This window comes from Caretta caretta, chromosome 18 (genome assembly GCF_965140235.1).
Source record: "Caretta caretta isolate rCarCar2 chromosome 18, rCarCar1.hap1, whole genome shotgun sequence".
Taxonomy (NCBI): Eukaryota; Metazoa; Chordata; order Testudines; family Cheloniidae; genus Caretta; species Caretta caretta.
Window position 1 is genome coordinate 3009322 of NC_134223.1, and position 17319 is coordinate 3026640.

Consider the following 17319-nt stretch of genomic DNA (forward strand, 5'->3'; position numbering starts at 1 on the left):
GTCACTAAGCATGTGGAACCAGAGTTTGTTGAAGTGCTAAACCAGCTTCTAAAAGGGTTCTGGGGGGCGCCCTCTTCTGCTGCACCTGTCCCGAGAAGAACACCAACTACAGCGCCTGTTACACGGCCGCCGCCTCCCAGCCCCGCAGTGACTACCCCAGCAAGAACTACGTCTGAGGGGCGGGCAGTCTGGGGCCTCTCGGTGGGGGTGGGCAGAGGGTACTCTGAAACCTTCTGAAAGCAGTAACCTCTTCTGAGGATGCAGAGAGAATACCTGCTTCATTTCAGTCTACTCAGCTAGCTCAGTTCAATTACTAGTTCATTAAAAGTTGAGACAGTGATTGAGAGTTGAAAAACCAGAAAAACTTTTCTTCTTTCCATCTATGAATAAAATCTAGGTGTAAGAGGATCTACTAATTCTAAAATCAGGTCAATTCATTATCTACACTTAACTGTACCTTTGTTTGAGAAATCAGTTAGTTTTAAATGAAAACATCTTTGATAAACTTTTTGATAATTTTCCCCAGCACTTTTAAGTAGTTTTATTTGACTAAAAAAACCAACGTTATGTATTTTTATTGAATTTCTATTCAAATAGAGCTTTATATAAACCACGAGTAAAAATTAATCATGTAATAAATAAGAAATAGATCAGTCACCATTTTCAAACAAAATAAAAATGTAAAACTTAAAAATCTGAGTATCGTAAGTAAATATTAAATAAATGCGTATAGATACAGTTATTAGCAACAACAACAAAAAGCACACCACAGTTAATGCACAGAATCATAGAATCTCAGAGTTGGAAGGGACCTCAGGAGGTCATCTAGTCCAACCCCCTTCTCAAAGTAGGACCAATCCCCAACTGAATCATCCTAGGCAATATTTAATCAGAAATCAGCATGTTGCAATGATTATCAACCAATGAGAAACAACTTTTCTTTAGAAAAATAACTAAAAAATACAAATGCAGTACACTATTATGTTCAATTATTTAAATCAAAGTTTCCTGATTGCTGCCTTAAATCATGATTAAAATCAGTGAGTTAAATCAATCCACCCTGCTCCATACACCTCCATACAGAGGTGTGTGAATTTAAGTGTCATTTTGGCAGAGTTCCATAGCTGTGGTCTTGCCACTAGGAATGCTCTGCCTACCAAGTCTGGTAATCTAAACCAGCGGTCCCCAAACTGTGGGGCACACCCCTAGGCAGCATGGTGGAATGTTCAGGGGGGCACGGCAGGGCCCAGGTCAGCCCCCATGGGGGAGTGGGGAGGGAGCGCCACCCAGCCCCGCTCTGCCCCAGCCTCCACTCCTGGCCTCAGCACCGCCCCCACCTGTGGCCCCCTTGCCCATCTGTGCTCCCCCCCAGCCCCACTCCTGGCCCCAGTTCCCAAAGGGAGGGCAGATAAGGGTAAGGGGGAGCATGACGAGAAAAGTTTGGGGACCCTAGTTTCAATGGACATTCCTCCTACTGAACCGCTCCTGTGTAGTACAGCCATCTTGAAAAGTCACAGAAATGGTTGCTGAGGCAGCCAGAGTACAGTCTGTTAAGGAGTTTGTAGGTCAGGACTTTAAATTATAATTTTAATTCATGGACTATAAGGCCAGAAAGAACAATGCTTAACTAGTCTGACCTCTTGTTTGAAGTGATCATATCTTTCAGAAAAACATCCAATTTTGATTTAAACATTTCCAGTGATGGAGAATCCACCACAACCCTTGGTAAATTGTTCCAACTATTAATTACACTCATGGCTAAAAATTTACACCATAGTCTGAATTTATCTAACTTCAGCTTCCAGCCACTGGATATTGGCAGGTCTACTTCCAGTCTACCCGGGGGGGAGGGGGGGTGCTCAACCCCCACTCTACCCCTTCCCCCAAGTTCCCCCTACTTCTTCCCACCCTTGCTCTGCCCCCCCCACCACTCTACACCTTCCTCCAAGGCCACACCACCACCCCACCTCTTCCCGTCCCTACCCCGCTTCTTTCCACACCCTTCCTGGAACGCGTCCCATCCCTACTCCTCCCAGCACCTCCTGCATGCCATGGAAGAACTGATCTGTGGTGGGCAGGAGGCGCTGGTAAGAAGGGGGAGAAATTGAACAGCAGGGCTGCCGGCGGGGGTAAACACTGGTGGGATGGGGGAGCTGGCTGCCAGTGGGTGCTAAGCACCAGAGCATCCACGGAGTCAGGTATGCTGTATCTGTGTCGAACTTGGCTTTCCGGGGAGAGACAGAGATTTGCTGGAACTGTCCTCAGTGGTGTAAGGAAGGGGCACTCCTAGGGTGAGATGTGCAATTACACATAGGTGTCTCCAAGATGAGAAGGGCTGAAGACTGTTCTAACGGATGAGATCAGGGTACCTGAAGGGTTGGGGTTGAACAGGGGTGCCGGGATAATGGGATGGGGATGCAGGGATGAAAAAGTCCCCAAGGAAAGAGTAGGTTCCTGGAGGTGCAGAGGAAGGCAGGGTGACTGTGGGTCTGGGAACAATGGAAAGAGCAATGAGGATGGAGGTGTCTGGGGGTGATGGAGGAAGGGCATTGCGGTTGGGGAACGAGGATGGAGGGGTCCTGTGGGCTGGGGCAGGGCATTTGGAAGGGAGAGGAGGGGAACAAAGGGCTGAGATGGCCCAGGGAGCTAGAGCAGGGCATTGAGGGGGAAGGGAACGAGGATGGAGATGGCCTAGGGGTTGTCACAAGGCATTGGCGGGGGTGGGAGGGTGCGAGACTTGGGGAATCAGAATGCAGATAAGGGGCAGGGCACTGAGAGAGGGGGGAAACGAGGATGGAGGTGGCCAGGGGGCTTGGGCAGGGTCTGTGTGGGAGGAGGAGAATTGGGGTGGCCAGGGTCTGGGGTAGGGCACTGGTGGAGAATGGGGGCAGCCCAGGGTCTGGGGCGGGGTGCCGGGGTGGGCAGGGAATAGGGGTGACCAGGGATCTGGGGCACGGCACAGGGGCAGGGGAATGGAGACAGCGAAATCAAAGGGCTGTCTCCCCACTCTGCCTCTGCTCCCAAGGCCTCTTTCACCAAGCCCCTACACCATGCTTGCGCCTCTTCCCTCCTTTCCTTGTTGCTCACTGCTCTCCCCCTCCCCCTTCGTTGTCTTTCAATCCTCTCCACCTCCCTCCCCCACTGTCCAAGCTGGGCTCCCTCTGCTCTGGGGCCGGGACAGGAGCCTGCCTGCACAGGAGATGCAGGTAGGAGGTGGCCCCAGCCGAGCAGCGGCTGACATGGATTGATGACCCAGGGCCGCCCCCTGCCGGCAGTATCCGGATTTCGGTGTCCGGTCAGCACATCTGACTGGACTTTCCCCTTGACAGCCGGGCTCCTGGCAGCCGGCGCTGTCCCAGGGCACTGGGGTCGGGGGCAGGGAGAGGGAACCAGAAGGGCGATAGCCCAGGGCCAGGCTTGCTGGGAGCCATGGCCCCAGGCTGGAAACCCTGTAGCGTATATAATGGAAACCACTTCAGGCCGGGGCCTGGCACTGGGCGGGGGAGGAGGAGGAGGGCCGGAGCTGAGGAGCCTGGGGCGGGGATGGCCGCGGCGCTCCGGGCCGGGGCCGGGGCCGGGGGCGGGGCCGGGGCCGGGGGCGGGCGCAGCGCCCGGCGCTCACCAGTAGCAGGTGACGCGGCAGGCCCCGCAGCGCAGCAGGGCCGGCCCCCCGCACAGCTCGCAGCGCAGCGTCCGCCCGCGGGGCAGAGCCAGGGGCACCAGCTGCTGCGCGTTCATCCTCCAGCTCCCGCCCCGGCCGACGTTCCCGGGAAGCGGCGCGTTGCCGAGCAACCCGGGGCTTCCGGCGTGGGCGGGGCGGCACGCGGGGCGCTTCCGGGTCGCAGCTTCCGGTGCGGAAGCGGCCAGCGCGGCCGGCATGGCGGCGGCGGGCAGCGCGGACAGCGCCGGGCCGGCCGCGCCAGAGGCGGAGCAGCGCGTGCGGGCCTGGGCAGAGGCGCAGAGAGCCCGCGGGCGGCGCGTGGCGCTGGTGACGTCGGGCGGGACCCAGGTGCCGCTGGAGGCGCGGGCCGTGCGCTTCCTGGAGAACTTCAGTAGCGGGCGGCGCGGGGCGGCCTCGGCCGAGCGCCTCGTGTGCGCCGGATACGGCGTCTGCTTCCTGCACCGCGCGCGCTCCGCCTTTCCGTGGGCGCGCGCGCTCCCGCCGCCGGGTCCCGCCCTCTTGGACGCTTTGCGCGTACACACGGGGCCTAGTGTCACCGCCGACCCCGCCGCGCTGCCGGGGCTCGTGCCCGCGCTGCTCGGGTACCAGCACGCCAAGGAGACGGGCGCGCTCCTGCCGCTCGAGTTCACCAGCCTCACCGAGTACTTGGCGCTGCTGCGGGCCGCCGCCAGGGCCCTGGCGCCCTTCGGTACGGGGCGTGGGTGGGGAGAAGGGGCGCCCGCCCCGCTGGGTGTCCTGGCCGGGGGGCGTGGCACTGGGGGGGTCAGGCGTGAGGGGGCGGGGCTCAGCCCTGTCCAGTGTCTCTCACTGGCCACTGCCCGAAGGCTGGGGCCTGCTGGGGTAGGTGGACCCTGGGGCTGGCTGTGGGTGGGAGGGAGTCAGCCCTGTTTGAGGGGGGTCCTGGCGTGGGGAGGGATTGTGGCATTGGGTGGGAGAGAGGTCATCTCTTTTTTGGGGGGTCCTGGCATTGCTGGGGCCGGATCAGCCCCCCTCGGGGCCATCGGTGATTCTGGCTCCTTTCCCCCATAGGCTCCAGCGTGATGTTCTACCTGGCAGCAGCCGTGTCAGATTTCTACATCCCAGCATCAGAGATGCCTGAGCACAAGATCCAGTCCTCTGAGGGCCCCCTGCAGGTGATGCAGCTTCTCCTGGGCACTGGGCCTTGCTCTGTGTCCCTTGTTGGATCTTGCTTGGCAAAAGTGTGATGTGGGGCAAAACCTGGCTTATTGATTCGGTGTGCTACTTGCGCTCTGTGGGGAACCAGGACTCCTGGGCCACATTCCCTGCTCTCAGACTGACTTAAGTTACCTCGGGCAAGTCACTTACTCCTGTTGGTCTGAGAGTTCATATACAAACCTGGGGTGTATTAACGCCTCTCACAGGGACTAAGAGCCTTATGACGGCTCAGTACTTTGAAAATAGTGTGCTATGGCGCCACTACCAAACCAGCCATCCCTATTCATTAGATTGGCAGTAATGAAAGCCTAGGTCTGTCTGTTTTTCCTCTGGTTTTTTCTCTATTCTTCCCTTTATTAAAGGCTTCCTTTTTGATAGGTAGCTATTTTACTGGGATCTCCAGTTTCCTTTTTTAATTATCCTTTCTCAGATAATTCCTCCATGGCAACAATTCATTCTCCATTATTAGTTATTTGTATTCTGGTAGCACTTGGAAGCCCTGGCTGAGATTGGGTCCCAGTTGTGACAGGCTCTTTGTAAACATGAGGAAGGAGACAGTCCCTGCTCTTAATAGCTTATAGTCTAGCTGGACAAATTAGACAAAAGGTGAGAAGGAAAACTGAAGTGCAGAGAGGGGAAGTGACTTGCTTAAGATCACACAGCAGGTCAGTGATAGAGCTGGCAATAGAACCCAGTTCTTCTGATTCCTAGTCCAGTGCTCTAACATCTGAGACCTAGACTTATACTAGCAGGCTGTGGAAGTAGCTGTCTCCTGTATGTAGCCTGAAGAGGTCATTGAAGAATGAAGCAGGGTCCTCTTTCCTTCCAGAGGCTGTCTTCTGTATTTATTAATTCTTCTTTGATTAGCCTCTGTAGATGTACACTGTTGGGATGTGCAAACAGTGAAGCTTGGACTGATGGAACCTTCTAATAGCAGTGCCTGCTGAAGTGCTCACATGCTTGTCCTCCAAGGTTTCTCCAAACCAATTTGATATCCAGGGAACAAATCAGGGAATCTAGAAGAAGTTCAAGTCTTCCAGTTCTGATCTTTCAGCCCTCAAGTTCACCTTCCCTCACCCATGGATTATGATCTCCCTAGGTAGTGGGGCTGGTTTCGCCTTCCTCCAGACAGCTGTTAAAGGAGCCTGCTCGCACAAGATTCAGTGGAAAGATTCCACCACCCTTGCTAATAGCAAAGGAAAGGTCTCCATTAATCCTAGATACTCCTTGAAGAATCATAGAATATCAGGGTTGGAAGGGACCTCAGGAGGTCATCTACTCCAAGCCCCTGCTCAAAGCAGGACCAATCCCCAATTAAATCATCCCAGCCAGGGCTTTGTCAAGCCTGACCTTAAAAACTTCTAAGGAAGGAGATTCTACCACCTCCCTAGGTAACGCATTACAGTGTTTCACCACCCTCCTCGTGAAAAAGTTTTTCCTAATATCCAACCTAAACCTTCCCCACTGCAACTTGAGACTATTACTCCTTGTCCCGTCCTCTTCTACCACTGAGAATAGTCTAGAACCATCCTCTCTGGAACCACCTCTCAGGCAGTTGAAAGCAGCTATCAAATCCCCCCTCATTCTTCTCTTCTACAGACTAAACAATCCCAGTTCCCTCAGTCGCTCCTCATAACTCATGTGTTCCAGACCCCTAATCATTTTTGTTGCCCTTCGCTGGACTCTCTCCAATTTATCCACATCCTTCTTGTAGTGTGGGGCCCAAAACTGGACACAGTACTCCAGATGAGGCCTCACCAATGTCGAATAGAGGGGAACGATCACGTCCCTCGATCTGCTCGCTATGCCCCTACTTATACATCCCAAAATGCCTTAGGCCTTCTTGGCAACAAGGGCACACTGCTGACTCATATCCAGCTTCTCGTCCACTGTCACCCCTGGGTCTTTTTCCGCAGAACTGCTGCCTAGCCATTCGGTCCCTAGTCTGCAGCGGTGCATTGGGTTCTTCCGTCCTAAGTGCAGGACCCTGCACTTATCCTTATTGAACCTCATCAGATTTCTTTTGGCCCAATCCTCCAATTTGTCTAGGTCCCTCTATCCTATCCCTCCCCTCCAGCGTATCTACCACTCCTCCTAGTTTAGTATCATCCGCAAATTTGCTGAGAGTGCAATCCACACCATCCTCCAGATCATTTATGAAGATATTGAACAAAACCGGCCCCAGGACCAACCCCTGGGGCACTCCACTTGACACCGGCTGCCAACTAGACATGGAGCCATTGATCACTACCCGTTGAGCCCGACAATCTAGTCAACTTTCTACCCACCTTATAGTGCATTCATCCAGCCCATACTTCTTCAACTTCCTGACAAGAATAGAAGAAGAAGAAATAGAAGGTCCTGCTGAACATATGGATATGGAGGTTCAGACATCACTGGATGACAATGTGAGAGCAACTTCTTCCAGAAGATACAAATTTATAGACAGCATAACATTATAGAAAGGATGGCTACAACCTTGAACATCCCTTCTGTTGTATTAGAGGAAGTCACACACCCAGTTTTTGATATTCTCTATTCACCCACTAGGTGTAAAATCAGTCTTAGATAGTTTGTTCCAACCAGCAAAAAAAACTAGATTAAATCCAGCATCTGGACCAACAATTTCCAAAAAAGCTGACAAGTTATACTAGCTTGTAACAATGCTGATTCTGGCAGGACCCAACTGAGAGTGCCAATTCAGGACAAATTGCTTAAAGCAGGGCAGTTACAGCCCAAGGCTGGGGTTTTTCCACCTCTAAGGCAAACCAAACCAGCCAAACGGAGCAGACTTTGGTCTCACCCCACTAGCTAACCACAGGTCACACAAGCAGTTCCCTTAGACACTCCAATTTCCCAGTATCTCCACCAGTGCCCCTCATTATGGGGATAAATGGTTATGAAAACCAATACCCCAGTACAAGAAAAAAGGTTCTCTCGATCCCAAAGGATCGAGCCCCAGACCCAGGTCAATATACAAATCAGATCTTAACCACAAATCACGCTGTTGCCAGTCCTTTAGAATCATAGAATCATAGAATATCAGGGTTGGAAGGGACCCCAGAAGGTCATCTAGTCCAACCCCCTGCTCAAAGCAGGACCAATTCCCAGTTAAATCATCCCAGCCAGGGCTTTGTCAAGCCTGACCTTAAAAACCTCTAAGGAAGGAGATTCTACCACCTCCCTAGGTAACGCATTCCAGTGTTTCACCACCCTCTTAGTGAAAAAGTTTTTCCTAATATCCAATCTAAACCTCCCCCACTGCAACTTGATTGAACTTGAATCTAAAATCTAAAGGTTTATTCATAAAAGGAAAAAAAAGATATAGATGAGAGCTAGTATTGCTTAAATGGAATCAATGACATACAGTCATGGCAAAGTTCTTGGTTCAGGCTTGCAGCAGTGATAGAATAAACTGCAGGTTCAAATCAAGTCTCTGGAGTACATCCCCAGCTGGGATGGGTCTTTCAGTCCTTGGTTCAAAGCTTCAGTGTAGCAAAGTCCCTCCAGAGGCAGGAAGCAGGGTTGAAGACAAGATGGAGGAGCTGCAGCAGCTTTTTATATTCTCTTGCCATGTGGTCTGTCTCTTTGTCCCAAAGACAAACTGTCCATCACATGGCCTGGAAACACCTCAGAGTTCTGTCCCTAGGCAAGTCCCTGCCTACCTGGCTGAGTCCCAAGGCATGTCTGCCCTCTCTCAGTGGGTCACTTGTATAGCTGATGATCCTTAATGGGCCATCAAGCAGGCTAGGCAGAGCTGACCCCAACTTGTCTGGGGTGTCACCCAGAAGCACAGCATAAGTTTGATATACAGACAGTATAGAGCCAATAAATTGTGGATAAATTGGAGAGAGTCCAGCGAAGGGCAACAAAAATGATTAGGGGTCTGGAACACATGAGTTATGAGGAGAGGCTGAGGGAGCTGGGATTGTTTAGCCTGCAGAAGAGAAGAATGAGGGGGGATTTGATAGCTGTTTTCAACTACCTGAAAGGGGGTTCCAAAGAGGATGGCTCTAGACTGTTCTCAATGGTATCAGATGACAGAACGAGGAGTAATGGTCTCAAGTTGCAGTGGGGGAGGTTTAGATTGGATATTAGGAAAAACTTTTTCACTAAGAGGGTGGTGAAACACTGTAATGCGTTACCTAGGGAGGTGGTAGAATCTCCTTCCTTAGAGGTTTTTAAGGTCAGGCTTGACAAAGCCCTGGCTGGGATGATTTAACTGGGAATTGGTCCTGCTTTGAGCAGGGGGTTGGACTAGATGACCTTCTGGGGTCCCTTCCAACCCTTATATTCTATGATTCTATGATTCTATGAATACTTATATCTTTAAATACAAAAATGATACATGCAAACAGATAGCATAATCCTAACCAGCAAACCATAACCTCATCTTAGACACCTTATTTGACCCCCCTTTATACACAATTTGGTGCCACTACAGGATCTTGATTGCAACAATGTTCTGTGTGGTCCCAGTTCAAGTCAATAACGTCACACAGCTGCCTCAGAGCTTCTGGTTAGTCCAGCCCTTTGCAGATTTATTGGTGGCAATAGTGGCCCTGCAAAGACCTCAAGGCAGTCAAGTCTGCTGTACCCTTTCAAATAAAAAGTAAGAAATTAGGTGCTCTGTGTAGAAGGGTATTCTGGCACATGCCAGTTATCAGCCAGTCCAAGCTATCAGTATCACTTAGGGGAGAAGATAGTTTTACTCCAGAGGGCATTCTATGCCAAAAAATTAAAAATTCTGCACACAATGTTTTTAAATTCCACAAATTTTATTTGTCAAATATATGTGGAGGCTCCCGTATGGCATTGGGGAGCACAGTCCACTGGCTTCACAGAAGTGGGCGATCACTGTGCAGGTCCCCACAAGACAGACTCAGCCCTGACACAGCGGAAGGACAGGGCCTTCCCCAGAAACACCCCAGGGCCCTGCCCCTCCGTGCCAGGTGCACCAGATGTGGGCAGGCAGGCTCAGCAAGGCAGGATCCAAGTGTGGAGGGTCTTGATGTGGGGGGATCCGGGTGGGGGTTGAGAGGGTTCTGTGTGGGGCAATCTGGGTGCAGGCGGCTCAGTGGGTGATCTGGGTGTATGGAGGATCAGGGGCTTGTTGGGAGGTTCTGGGTGCAATGGTAATGAGACTCTGAAGGGGGGGGCACAGGTGAAGGTGGTTTGTGCTCAGTAGGAGGGTCTGGCTTTGGGGGTTCAGCAGGGGGTCCAGATGCAGCTGGTTGGGACTTAGTAGGGTGGAGATCCAGGTGTGGGTGGCTCGTCGGGGTAGTCCAGGCACAGGGAGAAGGTCTGAGTATGAGAGGGTCTGGATGCATGGGGGTTGGGCGGATGGGGGAGCAGTTTCCTGTACAGTGATCCCTCCCCCTGCAGCAGAGGAACGATGGGTAGAGGAAGTGCAGGGGGATAGAGTTTGCAGAGCTTCCTACAGCTGGGGGAGAAATCGGGGGGGTGGGTCTGACATGGCCCAGGATGTCACGAGGGGAAAGAGTAAGTCCCATCCTCCCCAAGACTAGTAGCCAAGACTAGTAGCTGAGCCTGGTGCAGGGTAGGAGCTATCAGCCAGGTCTTAGTTCGCCCCTTGCCCCACAGTGATTTACCTCTCTGCCAGCTGCGCTGGGCACCCGAAACATACTGCTGGTGTGGGTTGCCTGACCACTCTTGTGGCTTCCCTTTGCTTCCTTGTCGGAAAGTTATTTTACTGTGGGAAAGCAAAGAAATCTGCTGGGGACATAAATTCTGCGCATGTGCAGTGGCACAGAATTCCCACAGGAGTATAGTTTACATAGTTACTACGGGAAGAGGAGACAAAACTAGACAACACACTGATTAGCAGAGTTCACTTGGTTGAGAGCATCTTTCAGTTCTTCAGATATGACATCCAGAGCTTTAGCATCTGTGATCACCTTGAGGCACCATTGGAGTCTGCCGTTGTCCAGACTCCCTTCAGAGACAAGAACTCAAGTAAAAGACTTTCCATCTGATGGGGAAGGGCTCTTTAGCTCGAGAACAGATGAGTTTCCAGAGAAACTAAAAGATGCTGGGTTTACTGCAAGAGAGATCAGGTTTCCAGATCTACCCTTACTTAGATGATTGGCTCATTAGTAAAAAGAAAGGGAGTACTTGTGGCACCTTAGAGATGCATCCGATGAAGTGAGCTGTAGCTCACGAAAGCTTATGCTCAGATAAATTGGTTAGTCTCTAAGGTGCCACAAGTACTCCTTTTCTTTTTACTAATACAGACTAACACGGCTGTTACTCTGAAACCTGGCTCATTAATGTTTCCTCACAGGAAGATGTAGGAATAGCTATGTCGCAAACATGAGTTCCTAACACTTGAGCTAAAGTTAAACTGGAAGACTTACAAAAAACTCCAATCCAGATCATATCTTTTATTGAGTCAATTCTGGCTTCTTAAAAAGGCAGAGCTTTTTGCCCAGAAGAAAGATATTTTACAATCCTTACAGCAATAGATATATTGCAAGACAGCTTCAGTGATTCTTTTTCAAGCTGAGGGGCCTTATGGATTTGTTGACATACGTAACTTCTTATGCTCACCTAAGGTGAGACCTGGACAGCATTGATTAAGAATGCGCTGCATACCAAATACAGACAATATGTTTATGAGAATAACACTCTCCAAGGAGGTCATGTGGTAGTCTGAATGTTGCAGTGAACTCAAAGGAGTTAACCCCCCAGCTCTGTTGATCACAGTTTCTTCTGATGCTTCTAATGTTGGCAGGGGAGGTCACTACGTTTCGGTATTCCTGAATTTCTTCCCCACTTTTAGGACGGAGTGGCTCAGGCAGTTACTGACAATGTTTTATGTGAAGAAGCAAGGGAGCAAATCCAGCGAACTGCAAAAAGGCCCTGGCTTTATGGGAGTGTTGCAAGGTACAACAAATGTATCCCATAGCTCTTCACTTTTACAGGCAAGGACAACATATTAGCAAATCAGCTGAGTAGAGACTTTTACACCATAATTATGAGTGGGCATTCAAAGACCTGACTGCAAACAACATCTACTCCAGGTGGGGGTATCCAGACATAAAACTTGGCAACAAGACAATTCCAAATTCCTGAGGTTTTGCTCCAGGGTAGGAATAGACAATCAGTCCATCTTGGATGCATTTCATCTAGACTGGGGAGTAGGTCTGCTCTATGCATTCCCTCCTCCCCTTCCTCTAATTCAGAGAATTCGAGAAAATCAAACAAGACAAAACCAAGGTTATTGTGATTGGCCTGGCCTGGGCAAGGCAACAGTAGTTCTCAGATCTACTGCAACTATTAGAAGAAATTTCGGTATTTTCTTCACCATTCCAGGCCTGGTGACCCAGAATGGTCAGATTTGCCATTTGGACCACAGACTGACTCCTTCACAGTCTTCACAAGACTGTCCTGTTTTGTTTTGTTTTTTAAAAAACTATTAATCTCCAGTAAACAATCAATGTGGTGGTGTTATGATCATTAGTGGAAAAGGTTCTTGTGGGCAACCAACATTAACATAAACCCAGTTTGAGCTCCTATTCAATCAATATTAGGATATTTACTTCATCTGAATACTTGGATGCTGCCATCTCATCAGTTAAAATACATTTTGCAACTATTTACTCTCATCCGATCTTAGCTGAACAAAGGCTATTCACTGTAGAAGGGACTCACTGCAAGTGTGCCCCCTGTTGGATGGGTGTGGCATAGCAAGCTTTCCTCCTATAACACCCTCTGGTGATGGCTGTCTCGGTCCTGTGGTGGTCCACAGCTTCTTTTGGCCCTCTGGACAGGTCACATTTGTTCCCATACCTTCCAGGATACTCCAGTGCTAAGTCCACACAAAGCAGTACCCAAAGGTCAGTCTCTTTAGCCCGTCTTCCTGGCAGTTACTAAGATCCACAGCTCCAGGGATCTTCAGTGTAGATCACTCAAATAGATACCAATTCTCAATGCTTTACTGAACCCTGTCTTGGGCTTGCCTTAACACGAACCCTTTGTCTCCTGCCATCTTGGTACTCCCTCGCTCTCAGCTCCAAATTGAGCCCTCTTTCAGACTTGCTGCAGTGAGAATCAGCATCTCATGTAGCCTTTGGGCATGAGGAGCATTGGACCTTGTGGAGTATCTGGAACCATAACTTCATATTAATACAGTTGGGATTGTTAATTTAGCTTGGTATTTAAATGAGAAATTAAACAAGGCATGGCTGTGGGCTGGCTTCTGTAGTCCAACTCATCCCCTCTGAAGCTCCAGCATTTTTTGGAGGACTGTATCTTGGGAACTCCTTCACCAAATGACCTACCATAATTTGCACCATAGATAGTATCTCACTTCCTGAACTGCAGTACCAATTTTCAAGTACATCTGATTATGTATGTATATTTTACAGGTTTGAAAATTCAGTTTCAAACAGGATTATTGTTATAAACTTTGTGGTTACTTCTCCCCCAGTAATAGACTAGGGATGAATTTAGCTTCTCAATAGCAGGAACTTGCATGTTGATACTATTACTTTGTGCTGATTCGTCTGCTAAGTAGATCCTCATTTTTGTTATCCAAACTGGTACCCAAAATGAGTTTCACTGTGCTGGTACATTAATGACACCTTTGATCCTTCCTAGTAAGATTTAGCAAAATGGCATTTTGGAAATCATTCCAAAGTGTAAAACTCAGCCCAGAACTCTTAGGCATAATGTAACGTGAAGCTGGCACATGACTATTCACTGTCTTTATCTCTCATATTTAAATGTCATACTAACATGTACTGAAACTTCTAGTGTCTACTGAAATTTTTTTTCCCTCCAATGCAGATCACAATGAAGATGGTGCCAAAAATGCTCTCTCCTCTAGTCAAAGAATGGGCCCCTGAAGCATTTGTTATTTCCTTTAAATTGGAAACTGATCCCTCTATCTTAATTGATAAATCACGGAAGGCTCTGGAGACATATCGTCATCAGGTGGTGGTAGCAAATGTTCTTGATTCACGGAGAACATCTGTTCTTCTTGTAACCAAAGACTCTGAAACTAAATTATCACTTTCTAATGAAGAAATAGTACAAGGCGTGGAAATAGAGGAGAAGATAGTAAGCCATCTTCAGTCTCGACACACGGCATTTATAGATAAACACTCTGAAAGGAAAGGACCAGCTTATTCTAGCTCTGAATTATCAGAAACAAATTGAACTTTGAGGGTGTGTATGGAACTGGAGGAACTCTCTATTACAGTAAATGGGGGGGACCCATCTGAGGCATTGTGTATGAGGTAAAAAGTGTGAACATCCACCATAGTTTGTCTCATACATGACTTCATAAGTTATTTGCTGCTTATGTTAAAAAAAAAAAACTGAAATGAAAACGTTCCCCTAAGGATGGTATTGTGCAAGTTTGTAGAGAAGAGAGGGATATTTCCCTAATTCTCTCCTTGTGTGGGGGTGGGGAAGCAAGGGATAGATGGGTGTATGTTACAGTTTCTGCTTCTTCAAAAACTCCATGTAGCAGCCCACTTTGAAGTCCCGGAAGGATGGGCAGAGCCCACCAGAACAAAATTCCCCCCTTCTTCAAATGGGAGAATGGTCGCAGAGACAGGGGACAACAAATGATTAAACAGGAAGGTGGGGGGGAGGGGGGTTCAGTCAAAGATGTAAAACGGGAACCATATAGGGACACTGAGCAGAGAACCCTGAACAGCACCCATAGCACCAGGAAGGAGGTGAAGTCAGCAGAACTCTTTCTGGATGTGAGACAGTGACTGAACAGAAGTAGTCCCTACAATTGCAGTGAACCTCCCTGTCAGGCTGCTTCTTCTTGGTGTGGTAAATGATAATTTTGGCCAGTAACAGGAGGCTGATGTGAAGGTCTTGTGACTTTATGGAGCCATAGATAGGAAGTCCATAGAGGAGTAGATGGGTAAAGGGCAGCTAGAACTGCATCAGAAGGTTCTGGAGGATGTGAAAGGGAGCTATTACCTGGCACAGTGGAGGTAGGCATGTGTCCAGGTCTCCCTCTTGGTAGAAGGGACAGGCATCAGGGGTATCTATGAACCATGCCTGTGCTCACAGCTGCCAACTAATATCCCTGGTGGGCAAAGGGACCAAGGTGGAATTAAAGCTGGCTAATGGGTTCCTGTCACAGTGCGAGACTCACCCCTGCAGACCCTCCTGCTGCTCATCCAGGGAATTAGCATTCCAGCCTCCAGAGCACCCTCTGCAGGCTGTTGTCCCATATGCCGCTGGCCCCCCCCATGTCCTTCCCAGACCCCAGTGCCCCTTTTACCCAGGGAGCCGCCCCCTGCCAGTACCCTTACAGTCTCTGGATCTCCCCTCCCCAGGGAACCCCCACTCACTATCCCCACCTAGCCTCAGTCTTTGGCTACTGTCAGTCACCATTAAGCCCCTGCACACTGGGGCAGACTGCAGTATATAAGTCAATCATCATAGGCAAGGGGAGTTTGGACCTGCTGCCTCTGCCTACCTTTGGGCTCCCCCTGCAACCCCAGTACCTGTCCGACCTTAAACTAGGCCTGCAGGTTGGGGGGGTTTCCAGGCCAGAGCTTCCTTGGCTTTCCCCCAGCCCTGCTCTACCTCTGGTATGCTCACCAGGCCTATCTCACTCCACAGCTAGAGGAGACTATCTACTCCTAGCCCACTGCCCTCTTATAAGGGCCAGCTGAGGCCTGATTGTGGCTTGGCCACAGCTGAGCCTGCTTCCCCCAGTCAGCCTGGGAACTGCTTGCTCCATCACAGCCCTCTCCCAGGGCTGATTTCAAGCCCATCAAGGCAAGAGCAGGTGACCACGCCGCTACAGAAAGGAAAGGTCAGTGTGCTTGGGTTGCCCTGCTGGCTGCAGCTCTCTCCCTTCCTGGTCTGTGGCTACTGCTGCTGCTGTTTGGAGCTCCCTCCCTGGGCTGTTGCTGCTGGCTGGAGCTCTCTCCCTCCCTGGAAGACCGCTGCTGGCTGGGACCCCTTCTGGGAGCCGCTGCTGCTGTGGGGAAGGGGGGCCTTGCTGGCCTGCCCCCCCATCCCCACCCCTCTAGAGGAAGGAGAAGCGAGGACCCCACTACCACCACCATTGTCACCCCTTCTGCCTGGGTCCTCACCTGACTGGCCGCCCGCTTGCTGCTGCTCCTGAGCTGGCTGCCCCGTCGAGGAGGAGGAAGACCGCTGCGAGGAATTGTGGAGGGGGTCGGTTATTGGACTGAGTGACTTTAACAGCTGTGCTCTTGGGGTGGTGGTAGCCTTTTGCTACTGTGGGGGGCCAGGGGAGAGGCGTGGAGCCCTCCCCCAGTCCTGTTGCCCCCCCCGCCATATCTTCCTTCACCACCATCACCACCCCTTTTTGCCACCATCCCCTCCACCAACCCAGCTGACAATCAACACCTGCTGCTCGCCCCTCAACGGGGCTGCTCGCTTCTTTGCCCACCACCATCTGGGACTGTTTCCAGCAGCAAGCAAGGACTGGAGTGAGCCCCACAAGCGCTCATGGGTGCACTCCCCCCCTCTTTTGTTTGGACTTGGCCCCCCTCCCTCAGTTGCATTTGGGTGGGGGGGTCTTCCCATTACCCCCCAGCCCAGTTTTTTTTTTTTCCTCCCTTCCTCCCATAGCTCCCCGGAAGAATTTTCCTTGGTTGTTTGCCTGTCCCCATCCTAGGATCCTGGGTCTGTTAGTGTACCTACCCTGTCCTAACCCTTCCAAGTTTGTCACTCCGCTCGCCCCGCCCTTCCCTGGAGTTTGGTTCCCCCCTGCCTTTGTGCTTTACTTGCCCACCTCAGTTGTTTGCTGTTCCCCCTGACCCCCTCTGCCCTGCCCAACCCACAGTTTGGTGTGCCCATGTCCCTTTTCAGAGCGCTTGTGCCCCATTCCCCCCTTTTAAGTTGTCTATCCTGATCACTGCACCTCCCCTGATGTAATTATAGTCCTTCCCCTTCTGAGTGCAGCTGGAGGAACCGGTGCCCCGCCCTGCACCCGTGATTGTCCCCCTCTCCTTTGTTGTCCCTGTGTCCTCCTGTGGTTAGCATCCTCCTCCCCTGCCTGCAGCCTAGCGGGGAGGAGTGGTTGCTTCTTCCCTTCCCCCGGTGCCCCCCTCCAGTTCCCCCCCTGCCCACGCTGGTACCCTCCCTCCTGCATACAGTCTAGCAGGGGGGAGTGGTTGGCCCTGTCCCACCTTTCCTACTCTCAATACCCTGTCTGTTGGACCCTCCTCCCATGCCTGCCGTCCAGTGGGGAGGAGTAGTTGTCCATTGTCCTACCCCAATTTAGGGCCTCCTCCTGCTTCTTTCCACCATGGCGGAGGACCCTGCCTCTGCCCCTGGGCCCGACCCTGCTCCTGCCCGCCCCAGCGGCTACCCTCTCGGCCACCACTAGCCTAGACTCCGCTGCTGCCATGGCTGCCCCTTCCACCAGCAAAAAGGGCTAGGGGAATAAAAGGCCCCGCCCAGAAAACAAAACCTCCCGTTGGCGGGGC

General features: G+C 50.9%; 2 protein-coding genes across 3 annotated transcripts in view; one reads left to right on the plus strand and one right to left on the minus strand.

Moving 5' to 3' along the window:
* ZMYND12 (zinc finger MYND-type containing 12) overlaps nucleotides 1-3969 on the minus strand; it is a 32882-nt gene extending 28913 nt beyond the window's left edge. Inside the window, exon 1 of the mRNA XM_048824915.2 lies at nucleotides 3623-3969. Coding sequence (XP_048680872.1) covers nucleotides 3623-3879 — 257 coding nt within the window. The 5' untranslated portion in view covers nucleotides 3880-3969. The remainder of the gene's footprint in view (nucleotides 1-3622) is intronic.
* PPCS (phosphopantothenoylcysteine synthetase) lies at nucleotides 3868-14225 on the plus strand. 2 transcript variants are annotated; one of them, XM_048824920.2, is made up of 3 exons: nucleotides 3868-4370; nucleotides 4712-4815; nucleotides 13670-14225. In XM_048824920.2, exons 1-3 carry the CDS (start codon nucleotides 3878-3880, stop codon nucleotides 14039-14041), a joined length of 969 nt encoding a protein of 322 aa, XP_048680877.1. In that variant the 5' UTR covers nucleotides 3868-3877; the 3' UTR covers nucleotides 14042-14225. The 2 variants fall into 2 exon arrangements, with proteins under 2 accessions (XP_048680877.1, XP_074977064.1); XM_075120963.1 differs by having other exon boundaries at nucleotides 3903-4009.
* The last annotated feature ends 3094 nt before the right edge of the window (nucleotides 14226-17319 follow it).